This window comes from Natator depressus, chromosome 2, assembly GCF_965152275.1.
Source record: "Natator depressus isolate rNatDep1 chromosome 2, rNatDep2.hap1, whole genome shotgun sequence".
In the NCBI taxonomy this organism is placed as follows: domain Eukaryota; kingdom Metazoa; phylum Chordata; order Testudines; family Cheloniidae; genus Natator; species Natator depressus.
Genome location: NC_134235.1, coordinates 18,008,934 through 18,028,696, shown reverse-complemented (window position 1 = coordinate 18,028,696; position 19,763 = coordinate 18,008,934). Strand labels below are relative to the sequence as shown.

The window sequence follows — 19,763 nt, the reverse complement described above, 5'->3', positions numbered from 1 at the left end:
CACAAAACTTTGTACAAGTTTGGATTAGGAGCTTAATTTTGCATTTTAGACTCACTTCTAGTTAAAACAGAACCTTGTAATTATTTTGCTATACAACAACACCCTGTAAAATCCCAGCCAATAGACTAGTTGATAATGAATGGTGTAAATATTTATTCACTTAAAATGTCACATACGTGATATCAGATCAAAAGACTTCTTATCTTCTGCATTTGGCTTCACCTGGCAGGTTAGTAAATTCAGTTTGGCAGGTTGCCTGTTGGACTAAAGAAAAAAAATTACCTATAGTAGTCTTGATGTAGGGCCCTTTTCCCACTGAAAGGTATTTTTTCCATTCCTTTTATATATGGTTATAGTCACATTTTAATCAGTATAGATGGAGCAGTACAAGAATAACAAAAGCCCCTTTTTAGCAATTCATTTTTTTTTATAATTTCAGACGTGTCTGAAGAAATGAAGATTTTTTTTTTAAAAAAAGTCCCAATATTTAATTTTCCTATTGTGTTTAATAAACACAAAGATTCAATTGTTATCATTAAGCATTTTTTGTTACATAATGAATACACACATGAATGCTTCCATTTTCCTTGCATTTTATTTCATTATTTCATTCAAGTAATTGAAAATAGCTAAAAAGTAACAAAACAATCTTGATAAGTATATACACACAGTACATATATACACACACAACCCCCCCCCCCACCCATTTCCCTTACTGGGAGACAAGTGTCATTTCTTCAACTAACAGGTAAAGAAAAGGTGAAACCAAATTAACTATACAGGCTGGCTCTGTTTTTCCAACCAGTTTTGGTGGTTGAGCTGAATGTAGCTCCTGTGTAAATCCGGAAGGGATTATTGCTGACCACTGCTTTAGTAAATATGTGTACATAATGTGCTCTGTTAAATCTTTTTCTATATTTTCACTTACCTGACTGTTGCTCTGGTTCAGGAAGGTAGTTAAGCATATACCTAGCTTTCATGTATCCACTGACCTCAACTGATTACTCACATGATCAAAGTATGTTTAAGTACCTTCCTGAATGGTCTAAAATGAGCACACAGGAATCACAATACATCTTTCCACTGATCTATATTGAAATTCTTCTGTATACAAATCCTCAAGATCTAGCTCCTCTGTCAGCTTTCAAAATATTCCTCAGGGTAAGTGCAGTAAGTAAGTTTAAATAAACCTTGTTTGAGTGAATTACCACCAAAAAGGTTTTGGTTGTCCCCTGCAGTCCGAAATAACGTAAATAAAATAATGACCAGAAGAGCTGCCACCAGGCTTATGGTCATTAAAAAGTTATATTAAATGTGAATGCTCAAATCACATGTAGAGAATAAGGCTTCAACTCAAATGCAAGAACAAGTTAGGGGACCTTCAAGAAGCATATTACATGGGTCTCAAAATATCCACAGTTAATATCCCTTTCATCCCCCATAGCGCACGCAAGCAAAACGAGACAAAAAAATAGACTGATTAGATTTAGGAAGGATGATTTCTCCATTTCCCACTCCCCAAACTACAATAGAATTTTGCTAATCCACACATTGTATAATAGCCATTTCTCAGAAAAACGTAGCAGAAGCTTAGTGACGTTTATTAAGATTTTGCTATTTTATAAAATATACCACATTATATTAGAACAATTGGGTAATCTTTGTTTTGCTGATGACATCCTCCTGCATTCAACATATTGCTTAATGGAAGAAAAGACACAGATTTTGGCAGACACTGCAAAACAAGTTTATCAACAAGAGGAAGACAAAATATTTGGCCATCAACGTCCCGAGAGCAACCATCAGAGCAAAAGGCGACACTAGAAGAAGTAAGTCATTTTACATATCTAAGGAGTGAGAAGTGCAACAATGGTGACACTATGCTAGATATCAAGCAATGAATATCAAAAGCAGCAAACAACTTTCACAAACTTCAAAAGATTTAGAAAAGTAGCATAACTGGCACTGATACAAAATTACTAATTTTTAACACCACCAAGTCTGTCCTCCTTTATAGAGCAGAGTTGTGGAAATCTGCAGCAGAAATTGATAAGAAGATCAACTCATTCCAAAGTGAATGCCTGTGGAAGATCTTCAGAGTCCATTGGAAAGAGTTTCTTGCAACATCAGAAACTGAGCAGAGTAAACAAACCTAAAGCACCAAACATGGTAAGATGACGATGAACATATTTAGGACACACTTTAAGGATGCCACCAACATGACTTCCACATCAAATGATATTATGGACACCACCTGGGAAGAGAAAAAGAGGGCAACCTAGAGAAACATTACACAGAACAATAGAGAAAGAAGCCAAATCCATCAACATGACACTCAAGAGGCCTGAACAGACCAGCACAAGACCTAAATAAATGGTGGAAACTGATGAACACCCTATTATGCACCTGAGGGCATGGGAATATAAAGAAAGAAGATGTTTATTAATACATTATGATGTGTTACCATACAGAATTAAAAGTGAGTCATAACTGTGAAAATAATCGGATCTCTTTCTTCTACACAGTTAATAAATGGTAGTCATATATCATATTCATAAGTAATTCTCCAAAACCTACCATATTAATATTGATGTGCCATACTGAACTAAACTTGTGCCGTTCTGAAGATCTAGGCACAAACGTCTGCCTGGAACTCATAATGATAAAATTATGTCACTGTTCTTTAATTTATTTAGTGAAGGCCTGTTAGTAACAATCATACCTGAGCCACAACTAATGGTTTGATTTTGATTTGATTAATGAGGTCTTTTCAGTATTCAAATATTGGGGACTCTCTCCACAGATATAAGACGTTTCCCCTCTCTATGCAAGCTTGATATAAACAACCTAAGCCTCTCCAATACCTTTTTAAAATTTATCATCTTCACTGCCATAAGGTACCATTTATACAATAAGCAACACAACAAAAATCTCTGATACCAGCTTCATACTGTATTGCATGAAGCACTATTTTGATAAGTATTAAAGCCAGAAAAGTTACCCTATCATTAACTTCTAAGGTTTCTTCACCAATTACTTGAAGCAGGGATAATTTATTTGTATAACAAAAGCCTTTACCATTCAGTTTACTGTTACCTTTTATTCAGTTAGTTTTCACACCAAGATCTACTCTGACATGTAAAAAGGAACCTCTCTACTACTAAGACAGATTTCAGAGTAGCAGCCATGTTAGTCTGTATTAGCAAAAAGAAAAGGAGTACTTGTGGCACCTTAGAGACTAACCAATTTATCTGAGCATAAGCTTTCATGAGCTACAGCTCACTTCATCGGATGCATTCAGTGGAAAATACAGTGGGGAGATTTATATACACAGAGAACATGAAACGATGGCTGTTACCATACACACTGTAACCAGAGTGATCACTTAAGGTGAGCTATTACCAGCAGGAGAGCGGGGGGGGGGGGAACCTTTTGTAGTGATAATCAAGGTGGGCCATTTCCAGCAGTTGACAAGAACGTCTGAGGAACGGGGGGGGGGGGGGGGGGAGAATAAAGATGGGGAAATAGTTTTACTTTGTGTAATGACCCATCCACTCCCAATCTCTATTCAAGCCTAAGTTAATTGTATCCAGTTTGCAAATTAATTCCAATTCAGCAGTCTCTCGTTGGAGTCTGTTTCTGAAGTTTTTTTGTTGAAGAATTGCAACTTTTAAGTCTGTAATCGAGTAAACAGAGAGATTGAAGTGTTCTCCAACTGGTTTTTGAATATTATAATTCTTGACATTTGATTTGTATCCATTTATTCTTTTACGTAGAGACTGTCCAGTTTGACCAATGTGCATGATGGCATATATCACATGTAAACAAGCCTCTGATAGTGTGGCTGATGTGATTAGGCCCTATGATGGTGTCCCCTGAATAGATATGTGGACACAGTTGGCAACGGGCTTTGTTGCAAGGATAGGTTCCTGGGTTAGTGGTTCTGTTGCGTGGTGTGTGGTTGCTGGTGAGTATTGGCTTCAGGTTGGGGGGCTGTCTGTAAGCAAGAACTGGTCTGTCTCCCAAGATCTGTGAGAGTGATGGGTCATCCTTCAGGATAGGTTGTAGATCCTTGATGATGCGTTGGAGAGGTTTTAGTTGGGGGCTGAAGGTGATGGCTAGTGGCGTTCTGTTATTTTCTTTGTTGGGCCTGTCCTGTAGTAGGTGACTTCTGGGTACTCTTCTGGCTCTGTCAATCTGTTTCTTCACTTCAGCAGGTGGGTATTGTAGTTGTAAGAATGCTTGATAGAGATCTTGTAGGTGTTTGTCTCTGTATGAGGTGTTGGAGCAAATGCGGTTGTATCGTAGAGCTTGGCTGTAGACAATGGATCGTGTGGTGTGGTCTGGATGAAAGCTGGAGGCATGTAGGTAGGAATAGCGGTCAGTAGGTTTCCGGTATAGGGTGGTGTTTATGTGACCATAGCTTTATTAGCACCGTAGTGTCCAGGAAGTGGATCTCTTGTGTTGACTGGTCCAGGGTGAGATTGATGGTGGGATGGAAATTGTTGAAATCATGGTGGAATTCCTCAAGGGCTTCTTTTTCATGGGTCCAGATGATGAAGATGTCATCAATGTAGCGCAAGTAGAGTAGGGGCATTAGGGGACAAGAGCTGAGGAAGCGTTGTTCTAAGTCAGCCATAAAAACGTGGGCATACTGCGGGGCCATGCGGGTACCCATAGCAGTGCCGCTGATTTGAAGGTATACATTGTCCCCAAATGTGGAATAGTTATGGGTGAGGACAAAGTCACAAAGTTCAGCCACAGGCTTGCCGTGACATTATCGGGGATACTGTTCCTGACGGCTTGTAGTCCATCTTTGTGTGGAATGTTGGTGTAAGAGGGCTTCTACATCCGTAGTGGCCAGGATGGTGTTTTCAGGAAAATCACCGATGGATTGTAGTTTCCTCAGGAAGTCAGTGGTGTCTCGAAGACAGCTGGGAGTGCTGGGAGTGTAGCGCCTGAAGAGGGAGTCTACATAGCCAGACAATCCTGCTGTCAGGGTGCCAATGCCTGAGATGATGGGGCATCCAGGATTTCCAGGTTTATGGATCTTGGGTAGCAGATAGAATACCCCAGGTCAGGGTTCCAGGGGTGTGTCTGTGCAGATTTGTTCTTGTGCTTTTTCAGGGAGTTTCTTGAGCAAATGCTGTAGTTTCTTTTGGTAACTCTCAGTGGGATCAGAGGGTAATGGCTTGCAGAAAGTGATGTTGGAGAGCTGCCTAGCAGCCTCTTGTTCATATTCCGACCTATTCATGATGACAACAGCACCTCCTTTGTCAGCCTTTTTGATTATGATGTCAGAGTTGTTTCTGAGGCTGTGGATGGCATTGTGTTCTGCACGGCTGAGGTTGTGGGGCAAGTGATGCTGCTTTTCCACAATTTCAGCCCGTGCACGTTGGCGGAAGCACTCTATGTTGAAGTCCAGTCTGTTGTTTCGACCTTGAGGAGGAGTCCACCCAGAATCCTTCTTTTTGTAGTCTTGGTAGGAAGGTCTCTGTGGGTTACTATGTTGTTCAGAGGTGTGTTGGAAATATTCCTTGAGTCGGAGATGTCGAAAATAGGATTCTAGGTCACCACAGAACTGTATCATGTTCGTGGGGGTGGAGGGGCAGAAGGAGAGGCCCCGAGATAGGACAGATTCTTCTGCTGGGCTAAGAGTATAGTTGGATAGATTCACAATATTGCTGGGTGGGTTAAGGGAACCACTGTTGTGGCCCCTTGTGGCATGGAGTAGTTTCGATAGTTTAGTGTCCTTTTTCTTTTGTAGAGAAGCAAAGTGTGTGTTGTAAATGGCTTGTCTCGTTTTTGTAAAGTCCAGCCACAAGGAAGTTTGTGTGGAAGATTGGTTTTTTATGAGAGTATCCAGTTTTGAGAGCTCATTCTTAATCTTTCCCTGTTTGCTGTAGGATGTTGATCAGGTGGTTCCGCAGTTTCTTTGAGAGCGTGTGGCACGAGCTGTCAGCATAGTCTGTGTGGTATGTAGATTGTATGTATGCCTTGAAGTATTTTCAGGACCTGAAGAGATTTTTATGATAGTCACAAAGTCCTTTCTCCCCCATACAGTGCACATCAGCAGCAACGTTAGACACCCACCCTTGTCCTCAAGCAGCATTTCATGGTGGCAGTCACTAAAATATAACCTGATGAGATTGTACTATGTCAGACTGAAGCTGACTTACTAAAAAAAGTTACACAATATCATCAGAATTAAAATCCCTGGTCCCCAAACAGGACATCTCTGTAGCTTGTGTAGTCACAGTCAAAGTATCACTGCATCGACCTGTGTGTACAGCACAGAAGAGGTCACAAGACTGAGGATAAGCAAATCAAAGTACACGGTAAGCAAGTAAAGTCTTAACTGAAGACCAGGTGTAGACCCTGTCCAAGAAAAGTAAAGAGCACAATCTGGTATTATTTCCTCTGTCCTATTTGCTTAATAGAAAAGGTGAAATTTGAAAGACAGGTAGGTAAATCTTCAAAAATATACAAAAAACAAAAGAACACACTATGGCAGTCCAATTTTTTTAAAAAAATTTTTGAGAGAAAAGGAAAGGGCAATGATAAGAAAAAAAGACATTGCTATTAAAACTGTGAAAGCAGCAAAATAGAAGCCTGGTAAGAAGATGTAGTAGAGGTAGATGGGTTCCAAAGGAGGAAACACTAACTTTTTCAGAAGTTTAGACGGTCTCTGCCGTGCTCAGCATCACTCATAATATTTTAGAGAATGCAAGGCTTCATCAGTCTTTGTATTAAAAAAGTTCACACACTTCAAATGGCAGATCTTTTATTGTAACCTGCACCTCTTTAGGAATTTGAGATGACACAAGCCAAGAGGATTTTCTCATGGCAACAGAGGTGGCCATGGATCTGGAAACTGTATCCACAGTGCAGAGAATTGCTTGACGAGATGTGTGAGCCACAAGTTGCTCCTCCAAAACCAAAGATTCAAATTCTTCTGTTTTCATGGGGGATTTTGTCAATAAATTTGGAAACGAAGTCCAAAAACAAGTAATCAAAGCCTGATTATTGACGATCCTCATTTGTAGACTTGATGATTGTGACATTACGTATGGTACAATCTGGACTGTTGAACAGCGATGTCCCCTTAATTCTCTAGCTTGGGTGTCCTTCTACACAGCTTTGTTGTTAGAAAATCCATTACTGGCCTGCTCACACAGTCTTTAGGATGCAAATTCACTCCCAGCTAAATACATGAGCGCTCTGCCCAGTCACTCATTAATTACATACAGGGTGACATCCCCAAGTTCTTAGTCCCAGCCATGTCTCCCCAGAAATGTGCCTTGCACTGTCCAGCACACAAATACACGTTCATGCAAGTCCATCGTTCCATCAAAGGAAAATGATATATATACCGGCCTTTTTTTTAATCCCAAATGGAGTTTCCCCCCACACTCTAATCCTAGCACACTGGTTAAGATAAAACAGTAAGATAAGTTTATTAACTGCAGAAAGATAGATTTTAAGTGATTACAAGTATTGATGCATAAAAGCCAGCATTAGTTACAAACAAAAATAAAAGAGCAATACGCAAGCTAACACCTAACTTAACAAGCTAAGTGAATTTAAAAGCAAAGGTTTTCCTCTCTATATGATGCAGTAAATTTCACAGGTGGCTTTTTCTTTCAGTCTGGGACTATGCTTCCTTAGTTCAGTTCCTTGAGAGTTGATGTCATGAGCAGAGAGATGGGAGGAGGAGAGGTGAAATGGAGGCCATTGTCTCTCTCTCTTATACGACCCTCCCCTCTTTGAGGATTACCCCTAACTGGAGTGTAGGTGATAAGTAGTCTCTTGTGGATGGACATAAGGGTTGGACTGTGTCTGTGATGAAATGTAAATTTCTTGTTTATACCTTCCCATTGCTGAAGAATGGCTGCTTAAGCCGGTGATAGCTCTTTAACACCAGGCTGAAAAACTGGTTTGTAGGTGGTACCCAGAATTAGACTCTTACAATCTCACATATGGTTTTGCTAAATGTATTTTACCCAGGCAGATAATGTTCAGCATATTATGAGCTTTCTAATAATACCTCATAAGGCATACTTTTTGCAAAATTTATCACAGTCTTGTAAAAGTGGTGACCATAATAGTATAGACGGTCACAATGATGAATACGCTTCCAGTCAAATAAATTGAGCTTTTTTGAATTCTTTGGCTTGAAGAATAGATTTTGCTGACAATGATGTCTAGTCCTTTTGTGGATCACTGCAACAACCAATGACCCAGATACAGGGTGCATATAAAATTGTTCAAAGCCGCTAGAAGGCACTTAGTAATGGTGATCTGCTTGTGTTGATGTCTGTGCTACAGAAGTAAGTATTGGCAGAGTAACTTGGCTGATCCAAGTAGTCCCTTATTTATGGGCATCACAAGGCAACCAGGTATAGACTGACTGAACCAGAGGAAAAGGAGTACTCCTCTTGTAGGGGTGAACTAGCCCTGACTGGAGTGTTAGATGCACATTTAAACTGTGCTTTAAATAGTTCTGCTGATGTGCTCATTATCAAACTCAGTAGCAGTTGGTACCAGAAGAGCTATCATAACCACTGAGAACAGTGGTGACTCCTGTACCCCAGACACCATGAGGTCTCTGAACATATAGGTTTGAGTGCCAAGTAAGCTGGCACCATTGGCAGGCAAATAGAAGGTGTGAGTTCTGGAGGTCTCTATACTGGGAGTCCTCAGACACGCTGAGGAAGCTAGTACCAGGACACAGCAGCCAGTGCATGAATGAATGCAATAGGGACCTTCTTGGGCTTTGCCTCTAAGGCAAATCGAGAGGATTTCTGAATTTTAGGAGGTAGAACCTACTGTAGGGAACTTTGATCTCTTCCCCTTAGAGGCTCAGTTTTCCTTTCTCCCCTGACCCCAAAGGTTTTATTATTTGTAGAAGATGATTCCTTAGAGATGTCCATCTCAGATGAGCTAGCAAAGGAGCTAACTTTCTGAGGATTACTCAGGATTTTCAGGCCCAGTCTCTGTAGTATTTGAAGAGGGGCTCATGGACCTCTCCCAGCAGAAACCATTTCAGGTGAGTCACTCTCGCTTTTTGTGTTCTCTTCAAGAACAATTTGCAAATGGCAAATTTCTCCAGTATGTACCATCACCAAGAGACATAATAAGCATATTGAGTCCATCTTTAAGGGACATCATTGTCTCAGATGAAGGACAATTTCTAAGACTGATAACTTGTGTTCCATCATAAGGTTTGGACCTGGTACTTGAAAGTCTCACTGGTACAGAAAAGTTCTTTCTTAAGAGAAGAAAGGAAACACTATACAAATGACTACACCTAATCACAAACTACTAAATATCTACTGACCACTTATTTAAAAAATAATGGACAGACTTCAGAGTGAGAAGCTTTAGTTTTATCTCATAGCCACAGACTGGTGAGAAGGAATTAAGGGACGGCTGAGGTCACCCCATCCTTTAAAACCTCAGGTGGACACCACGAGGATATGCAAAGTGCATGTGCGACCCCATATGCTGCTGGCCAAAATAATCCTAAACTGAGTGCATGGTGCATGTGCACCAACAGTGCAATATATATGGACAAGCACTTGAACAACAACAAAAAGAGGAGGTATCCTAGGAGAACCAGAAACAGCAGCACAGTATAGGACATCTAAACCTCTGCCATAAATCCTGTTTTTAAAGCTGTTTTGAACAATCTATTAACTGAAATGCAAATGTATGAATGTTACAATAACCTGAAGTATTTTGAGTGAGAAGCTTGGACATTGCCAAGTTCTGTCTCATAGCAATAGATGGTGAGAAGGAATTAAGAGATATCCCCAAGATCACACAAGATGTCAGTGGCAGCGCTTGCAGTACAACCAGGTGTTCTGACTGAGGCCAGCGCCTTACCCACCAAATGCAAATTACAGCAACAAAGCATATTTATTAGATTGTACTTCATCTGCAAGTGTTAAAATGTAAAGTGCTAATTCTGCTAGATACAACAAGAGGACTTCAGAGGATGTCAGTCAGACATGACTTCATGAGTGCTAAATTTATAGAATTTATGAAGAAGTGATCTGCAGTTTTAATTTTGTGCGTGTCCTGGGTTTAGCCCATTAAACTGCTAGACTACAGGTTTCAGAGTAGCAGCCGTGTTAGTCTGTAACCGCAAAAAGAAAAGGAGTACTTGTGGCACCTTAGAGACTAACAAATTTATTTGAGCATAAGCTTTCGTGAAGTGAGCTGTAGCTCACGAAAGCTTATGCTCAAATAAATTACAAGTACTCCTTTTCTTTTTGCTAGACTACAGTAAAACTACTAGTGAACTCCTGCAAGATTTTTTTTTAATTAAAAAAAAATCTGTTAAAATCTGATTTAGATAAAAATGACACATTCTCTACTAAGAGAAGTACACACTAAGACAGTGATACTTAGATTGAGGCTTCGGAGCTGCAAGTGGCTCTTTAAAGCGTCTCCTGTGGCTTTTTGCAGGATGTGATATTAAAACACAGAGTGATTTAATTATTAACCAATCAGGATGCTTTTCCTATGTTATTAACCAATTATAGTTGATAAAATAATAATACTTGGTCAGTCATTTTACTATGAGAATTTATATATTTACGAATTTATTTACACACATATATATAAACTAAATATTTTCCTTGTAATACTGTTTAAATATGAATATATAGTACTATAGTAAATGAAACAATGAATTCACACTACTGTGGCTCTTTTGGGTAATGTTGATTGCTAATTTGGCTCCCAAACCACTGAGGTCTGAGTATCACTGCACTAGGACTTTAAACGTTAGCCTAAATCCTTACACACTTGGCCTCTAAATTTGAGATCTCCTTTCATTTTTAATCCTCTTTTAAAAAAAAATGGTTACCTACCTTTCATAACCATTGTTCTTCGAGATGTGTTGCTCATGTCCATTCCATTCTAGGTGTGCCCATGCCCATGTGCACGGTCATCTGAGATTTTTGCCTTAGTGGTATCCGTAGAGCCAGCTGGGGTGCCCCCTTGGGTGCTGCGCTCTTGCGTCGGTATATCAGGAGCATTACCCTAAGCCCTCTCAGTTCCTTCTTGCCAGCAACTCCGACAGAGAGGCAGGAGGGCAGATAATGGAATGAACATGAACAACACATCTCAAACAACAGTTACGAAAGGTAGGTAACCATTTTTTCTTCTTCGAATGGTTGCTCATGTCGCTTCTATTCTAGGTGACTTACAAGCAGCATCAATGGAAGTGGGCTTAGTTCACGGTCTTGCCGCTTGCAGCATTGCTCTGCCAAGGCCAGCATTGCCTCGAGTTTGCTGGGTAAGCGCATAATGAGATGTGAACATGTCGACAGATGACCAGGTAGCGGCCCTACAGATCTCTTGGATTGGTACCTGTGCCAGGAAGGCTACTGATGACGCTTGTGCCCTAGTCGAGTGTGCCATCACAATTGCTGCCGGAGGTACCTTTGCCAGCTCATAGCAATAGTGGATGCAGGCCGTGATCCAGGACGAAACCCTCTGAGCAGACACTGGACGACCTTTCATTCTGTCTGCCACTGCAATGAACAACTACATTGACTTATGGAACGGTTTTGTTCTATCTATGTAGAAGGCCAGCACCCTCCTGAAATCCAGAGTGAGTAGCCCACGTTCCTCATTTGACATGAGAAGTACCAGGGGTGCCAGAGGGCGAGGCACGAGGTGATTCTTGGCAGGACAATTTGGAAGCTGGACGAAGGGCAGCCTCCAATGAGGAGAGCCCGCAAATGAATATCCCGCTCTGAGTGCTGGGTTGAAAATTTTTACAAATACAACACTTGTCCTTCACATGGGATTCCCCAAGCACTTGCAGCAGGTGCTGTGGGGGTCACTTACAGGCAAAGGCCTGTTACAGTCCGCATAGAGCTTAAACTCCGGAGACTGGGGCATGCCCCACCTGGGGCGAAGTTCCCATTGAGATTCTAACTCCCAACTATACTTACCAACTACTTAACACTAACTACTATAAACTGCTGTTTACAAGGCCCTAAGGCTCAACGTCAGAAGAGACGAAACAGCTAGATCTTGCTATGCCAGGAAATGCTCTCCAACTAACCACCACAGGTGGTCAGAAGGAACTGAGAGGGCATAGGGCCAGCAGTGCCTGATATACCAACACATGAGTGCGACACTCAAGGGAGTGCCACTGCCGACCCTATGGATAGCGCTAAGACAAAAATCTCCAGTGACCTACTGTGCACACCTAGAATAGACTCGACATGAGCAAGCACTCAAAGAAGAAACAAGCTATTTCCTGGCAACGTCCCAAACTTTGCTTCCTTGCAGCTACTCTAAAAGCCTTCGTTTTAAGATTTATTTGGCAGCTCATCTATCCCTATCCAGCTAACTCACTTTACATAGGAAGTGACCAGCATAATAAGAATCTTGCTCTATGTAACAGACAGCAAGAAATAACTAGGTAATAAGAGAGCTGGCATCTTACCCTGGACATTGATCAAAAAGTCTCTGGTTTTGACAGGGGTACAGAGTCTGAATTCCCAAGTGTCTCACTGAACACAGATGTCTTGAATGGTAGCTCCATGCTCTGTGCTATCAGACTGGCTTATCTGCATTTTTAGGGATAGGGTTGGAAATTTACAATAGATGAAAAAACCTGGCATTTATAACTTGTATTGCGGTATCAACTAGACTCTTCGATCAGATCAGGGCCTCACTGTATTAAGTGATGTGCAGTTATACACTGAGAAGACTATTCCTGCCACAAAGAGCTTGCAATCTCACAGACAGCTTGCAATCTAATTGATATCATCACTATATCCAGACTTAGAGGCAAACACAGTGCAACCGTCTCTCAAATCTCTGGCAATGCATCTCAGTCTGGACCTGCAATACCACAATTTTAGTTATCTCCCTTGAGCAAAACACATGCTAAATGGCAAAACAAAAGCCATGAATATTCTGTGATAATCAAGTTTTATATTTTCACAGTGATATGGATTCCAAAGTGTTATATAAACTTTAAACCCTTTCAAAATCCTACCCAATATTTTATATGTAAGTTATTAGGGCCTCTAAAGCTTTGGGATTTGGACAGACATCCAAAAAGTTTGGATTCTTACTTGACCCTAACAAACTTTGCCCCACAATGACCCACATTCCTATGTCTCCAGACAAACTTCTATCCTCAAAAGGTGTTCCTTACCTTCAATTTTCTTGGGTGAAAGGAAGCCAGTGGGCAGCTATCTCCTCTCAATGGCATCTTTTGGGGGGAAGAGGGAAATTATGCGGGCCAGCCCTAGAATTTCAGGGGAGGATGGCACATCCATAGCTCCTGGGTATCTTTAGTGGGCATGTCATGCTTTCTTGCTTCCTTCCTTCATACGGTAAGAATTTGGCTCCCCACTCTCCCAGCCACTCCTGGGAATGTAGGAGAGGAGGAAGAGGAAGTTACTCACCTTGTGCAGTAACAATGGTTCTTTGAGATGTGTCCCCCTATGGGTGCATGTGTGCCCCTGTGCCTCTAATCGGAGATTTTCGGTAGAAGTGTCCCGGTGAGCCTGCGCATGTGCCCTCCCCTCCCTCGTGGTCTGCCTCGAGGCTATTTAGCACTGCACGGGCGAACCCCTCTCACTTCCTTCTCTACCGCAGAGCCCTATAGAGAACTCTGAAGTAGAGGGGAGGAGGGTGGGTTGTGGAGCACCCATAGGGACACACATCTCGAAGAACCATCGTTACTGCACAAGGTGAGTAACTTCATCTTCTTCTTCAAGTAGCGTCCCTATGGGTGCTCCACTGTAGGTGACTCCTGAGCAGTACCCAATACTGGAGGCTGGGACTTCAGAGTGGAGTCTTTTACTACAGAGAGTACTATGGAGTTGAAGATGGTGTCAGCGGCCAAATCTTCAGTGATCGCATAATGTTCTGCAAAAGTATGGGCAGAGGCCCAAGTTGTTGCTCTACAGATTGCTGAGATAGGGGTATCCCTAAGGAATGTGATTGAGGTAGAAACTGACCTCGTGGAGCGAGTATGGACGCTGGACGGAAGCAAATTGAGCCCTTGATAAGTGATTAATGCAACTAGAGACCCAATTGCATAGTCTCTGAGCTGATATCACAGAGCTTTTGGATCTTTCTGTGGACAAAAGGAAGAGTTTAGGGGATTTCCTGAAGTCCTTAGTCCTGTCCACGTAGAATGCTAATGTCCTTCCAATATCTAGCATATGCACAATTATCTCCCAGTTGTCACAATGTGGTTTTGGGAAAAAACAGGGAGATGGATCTGTTGATTCATATGGAAAGTGCAGAGAAAGTAGGGAGAAACTTGGGATATGGCCTTAGAGTTACTCTGTCTTTAAAAAAAAAAAAGGCCGTGAACGATGGATGTGCCATCAGGGCCGCTATTTCTCCTATGTGCCTACCTGAGGTGATGGCAATTAGTAATGCTGTCTTCATGGACAGGTGTAAGAGAGAACAAGTTGCCCTGGACTCAAAGGGAGGTCTAGCCAAAGCCCTGAGAACTAGGTTAAAGTCCCAGGCTGGAGTGTCCCAGGGTGGTGTCACATACGGGAAGAGATTCCCAGTGCCCTTAAAGAATCTATGCATTAGTGGGTGAGCAAATACCAAGTGGGAAGCCAATTTTGCCGCAAGATGAACCTTAAGAGAGCTGAGTGAGAGTTTAAAATGTAGTGCAAAATCAGAGGGAGGAAAGATGAGGTTGGGTCTGTGTGTCTCAAATGACAAAAACTTGGAGTCGTTTCCATTTTGTAGATAAGTATGTCAAGTGCCCAACTTTTTGTTGTGTTGCAACACATCTTTCAGCTCGTCAAAGCATTCTGCCTCTAAGCCTTGGAACTAAGAAGGAGCCAAGCCTGGAGGTGGAGGACCCGCGGGTTGGGGTGAAAGGTCAGCCCATTGTTTTGAGAGAGCAGGTGAGGAATGGGCTGAAGAGAAACCGGAGGGCATATTGCCATCTGTGTCAGGTAAGGGAGCCAGAGTTATCATGGTCAAGAGGGGCAATCAGAATAACTCTCGCTTTGTCTCGTTGAATTTTCAACAGAATCTTGGATAGAGTAGGAAACTGGGAAAAGACATACAAGTGGGCCCTGTCCTGTGGGAAGATGAGAGCAACTGCCAGTGAATGTTTCCCCAGGCCGGTCCTGGAGCAGTAACAAGGACCTTTCTTGTTCCATTAAGTAACGAAGAGATCCATAGTCAGGGTTCCCCAAAGAGTGGATATATCTTGAAGCACCTCTGAATTCAGTACACACTCATTGTCGTGAGAAAATTGCAACTGAGACTGTCGGCTGTAACGTTCTGTATCCCTGGTAGATAGACAGCTGAGATGAGTACATTGTGATGGGCGCATCAATTCCAAAGTTTGAGTGCTGTCTTGTAGAGGGAGGGAGATCTGGCAGCTCCTTGGCAGTTTATACAAAACATACACATCACATTAAGTCCATCATGACCTTTGTGTGTTGTTTTTGATGAAAGGCAGAAAGTGTGCATAGGTACTCCTGACAGCCCTTAGCCCCAAAAAGGTTATATGTGAGGTCATTTCTGTGGAAGGCCATTTGTCTTGAACCTTGTGGCTGTGTAGGTGATCTCCCCAGCATATTAGGGAGACATGTGTTCCAGGTTGGTGAATGTGAGTAGCGAGACGAATGCTCTCGTTTGTACTGCATCAAGGTTGGTGCTGATAGTCTAGTGTCTGTACCGGGGTTAGTATGCTGCTACAATGAAGAGAACCTTGGAGAATACCCTGTGAAAATGATCCTGCCCCAAAGGTAAACAGTAGGAAATCTCCTGTACGATGGTTGTATTGAGATATGGAAGTAGGCACCCTGTAGGTTCAGGGCCAGAAATCAATCTCCTTGCTTTAGAGCTGGTCCTAACTGCTGTGAAGGAGGACAAGGTGACTTCTGAGTGGTGTGACAGGTGTATAGATGGCAGCTGATGCTGTAAGGTATCATTGTTCAGGCCCTCGACCAGCTCATCAGAAGTGCTTATAAGAGACAGTTTGAGAGGTCACGGACTGGGGTGCAGACTGTTCCCACTTTTGAGTCCTGGTCCTCTTACACTGTGGCTCATAACAGCACTGAGATGTTGGGTATTGAGAAGATTGTGACCTGTGGTGTGGCTGAGAGGTATAACTTCTCTTCTGTCCCACAGTGTAGATTCCTAAGGAGTGTAACATGGTCTAAGAATCCTTCAGGATGTGGAGAGAAAATCTGTCTTCTCCGCAAAGAGTTTGGCCCTTCAAACTGGAAGTCTGTAGCTCTTTGGACAATCTAGAGAGATGTAGCCAAAAAAACCAAAACAAAACAACGCAACCCACCTCAGTACCACTGTCATGGAGACTGGGCGGGCAGCTGTAACAGCTACATCCAGTGCTGTCTCTAGGACCAGTCTGGCTATTAATTGACCATTCTAAGAATGGTCTGAATCTGTTCTTTTTGTGTTCCCAATAATGTTCCAGAAACACATTGGGTTTCCCATAATTAATAAAATTGTAATTGGCCGTCACAGTTTGGTAATTTATGACTCTAAACTGTAATGTTGTCGATGAATACACCATCTTGCCTGATCGTATGGAGCTAACTTGGCATCATTGCTTCCTTCATGCATTAACCATATCCACTATGATGGAGTTGGGTTGTGGATGTTGAAAACAAAGTCGGCCTCTTTGGGTAGAGATGTAGGTTTTTTGTTTGTTTGTTTATACTCTGTTGCTGGATGGTGCGATGGTGGCTGGTGTCTGCCAGATGACTTTGGTAGGATTTAGAATCGCCTCTTTAATTGGGAGGACAATTCTAGATGAGAAGGTGGTGTGCAAAATTTCCACGAACTTGTGATGTGTATCTGCCACCTCCTGCAGGGGAATCTGCAGCTTGTCTGCCACCCTCTTGGTAACATCCAGAAAGTTCTTAAAATCTTCATCTAGTGATGAGGGGTGGGCAGCACAGCCTCATCTGGGAGAGATGAGGAGAAGTGTGCTGGAGGGGTAGCTTCCTCTTCAGGTTCTTTTTCCTGTTCTGGAAAAGCTTCCTCCTGTGCTGACTCAGGTGCTCTGGACAGCCAGGCTGTAGCAAACCATCTGGTGGACTCTCCCTGAGAGTCACTTGGGATGGTCGCGACGTGTATGTGTAAGTCGCCCAAAAATTACAATATGGCGTTGGGGGGGGGCGAGGGAAGAAGGCAGGCATGGGTGGTGGGCTTACCTCAGGGGGCCCGTACCACAATTGAAAGTTGGCTTGATGGAATTGGGGAGGACCCTTGTAGTGTGACAGTGGGCCACGATGAGGGCCAGGGATATTATCTCCTCCTGACCAGTGTCAGATTCTTCCGTGGGTAAGGGTGGCACTGACTGGGGTATTGGCAGTATACAGCCTGGTGTCAAGAGCGATTCTGGGTGGGGGGATGTTCTCGATACCAGTGTCCTGATACCAAGTAATGGAGATTGCGATTCTTCCCCAATCATCAGGTCTCCAGGGTACCAGAGCTCATGCAGTACCATGGGTTCATTTGGTACCACAGAGGAGCGTCCACGGTACATTGTCAGTACCGATAGTTGGGCAAAGCACTCCCTAAATGAGAGTTTTGTTGTGCCCAGTACAGAAAGTTTGTTGGTGCCACTATTTTAGAGATGGTACGGTAATTGTCTCTCCCTGGGTAGTGAGGCCACAGATCTCCGGAGTACCAGAGCATGTGTGTTACCAGGGGCTCCCGTGGTACCACAGAGGAGTGTCTGTAGTATGCTGTCAGTATCGATGGTTGGGAAGGTGCAGAACACTTCCTAGATAGGAGTTTTGTTGCACCTGGTACCAAAGGGTTTCTCTGTGCCGCTCTTTTAGAGATAGTACGTAACTGTCCCCGCTCCTTCGGGGGAGTACTGACTGTGGAAGCCCCTGGCATCTCTGGAACGGTGCGGTGCCCTGGGGATGGTGCTGCAGCAGAGCTCACAGCAGGGCAGAGCTCACAGCAGGAGACCCTGTCTCGGGTGCCTGCTTCAGAGCTGCAGTGTGGAGGGTGCCACAGGTCCTACTGAGGTGGCTACTCTGGGGAGCTCCACTGGCTGGCCAGCTACTCAGAATGCATGTGTTTGGATTGGTGCCGAGATGGCCACACTGGAACCCCTCTGGCTGGCCAGTTGCTCGGAGGAGCTCTTTTTATGAGCTCTTCCAGGGGGAGTCTGCTGGTGGCTCCCCTCCCTTCTTCTTTCCTCTTCACCACTCGACCCCTTTTGAAGTTCCAGGGATGATCCAGGGTCAGCACTCACTGGAGTCCCCTGTTTTCTCCATATGGAGGAGTTTTAACTTCAGCTTCCAGCTCTTGTGGGACTGCCGTTTTAGCTGTGGCCGATAAAACACTTCTGTGAGGCTCTCCTAGGCACAGTGAGTGTGTCTGGCCATTACAGGAACTGACTCCTGGCAGGAGAGGCACCGCTTGGAGCGGAGAGAGCCAGGCATGCCCCTGGGCAGGGGGTTGTCATCCTCTAGCAGGGAGGAATGCAGAAGAACATGGTCTTTATTTAAAAAAACAAACAAACCTGAAAATAAAAAATTATGAGTCTACTAGATGCCTGGGGGGCAGGGGGAATGCCCCCAGACAGGGTAGGAAACTGAAGTTCTTTTCCTTTCTCTCTCTCTTTTTTTTTTAACCCAAAGGAATAAAATAAAATAAACACACACTAGCCTAACTACTTTTAAGGAGAACAAAGGTAACAAAACAAACACTATTTATGCTAATGACACAGATAAGGAAGGGACAACTGTTCATTCCATCTGAGGCCAAAGGCAGTAGAGAAGGAAGTGAGGTTCGCCCTGCAGTGCTAAATAGCCTCCAGGCAGACCACGAGGGAGGGAGGGCACATGCACAAAGGCTCAACAGAACATTACTACCAAAAATCTCCAATTAGAGGTGCAGGGGCACACATACACCTACAGTGGAGCACCCATAGGGACACTACTAGAAGAAGTAGTATGAAGCTTCCTCCACCTTTGTGTCTTTCATCTACTACCATCTCTGCAGCCCCATCCAGGATTCTCTAGTGGGCACCTCTCAACATATGAAGAGAAGTTCAGATTGTGCTTGGCCTTCCAATTTCCAGTGTGGAGGAGGATCCTGCAGGAAGAAAGCTCCTCCAGTCTCAAAGTGGGAAGAGTTTGCGGTTTTCCTCTCTCACCAGGTTACTTGTGCCTGCTTCCCTTCCCCTGAAATCCATGTGTCCCAGTCAGCCCTGAGATACCTGAAATGTGTATGAAAGAGAGACCACCCCAAATCACTCACAAAACATTAATGTGGAAGGTTGGGACTGTTGAGACAGGAGCGGCTTTTGCCAGTTCCGTGGTCATTCTTTTTGCTTCTGCTCCACTGGGCAGCTGCACAGAAGAAGAACAATCATACTTCCAACCCATTCAACAGTACTGCAGCCCCTAGCGGTGGGAGGCCAATTTTTAATTTTATTTTAAAACCAAGACAGATGCCCTGCACTGTACTCCAGAAAATGGAGAAGACCTGGCCAAAACAGGCAAACTGGAGCATACATGATATAAAAAGGATTCTTTGGCTTGGTTTTCACTCTTAAATGGAATGTCTCACATATTAGTTCAAGAAAAATGGCCAAAAGGATAAATTTTATTGCTTTACCTTTCTTTCAGCCTCTAAAACTGACAGGCTTCACAAGATTTAATGCCTTCTCTTTTTGGTTATAGATTACATTTTTAATTTGACTCATGAAAGTCAACTAAGGTGGGGGGGGGGGGGGGGAAGGCATT

General features: G+C 43.1%; 1 protein-coding gene across 3 annotated transcripts in view; it reads right to left on the bottom strand.

Moving 5' to 3' along the window:
• The window catches only part of ASAP1 (ArfGAP with SH3 domain, ankyrin repeat and PH domain 1), a 370,981-nt gene that overhangs the window by 91,332 nt on the left and 259,886 nt on the right, over positions 1 to 19,763 (bottom strand). For all 3 annotated transcript variants that reach the window (XM_074943850.1, XM_074943849.1, XM_074943852.1), the window contains one exon: positions 177 to 264. In XM_074943850.1, the coding sequence (XP_074799951.1) occupies positions 177 to 264 (88 nt within the window). The remainder of the gene's footprint in view (positions 1 to 176; positions 265 to 19,763) is intronic.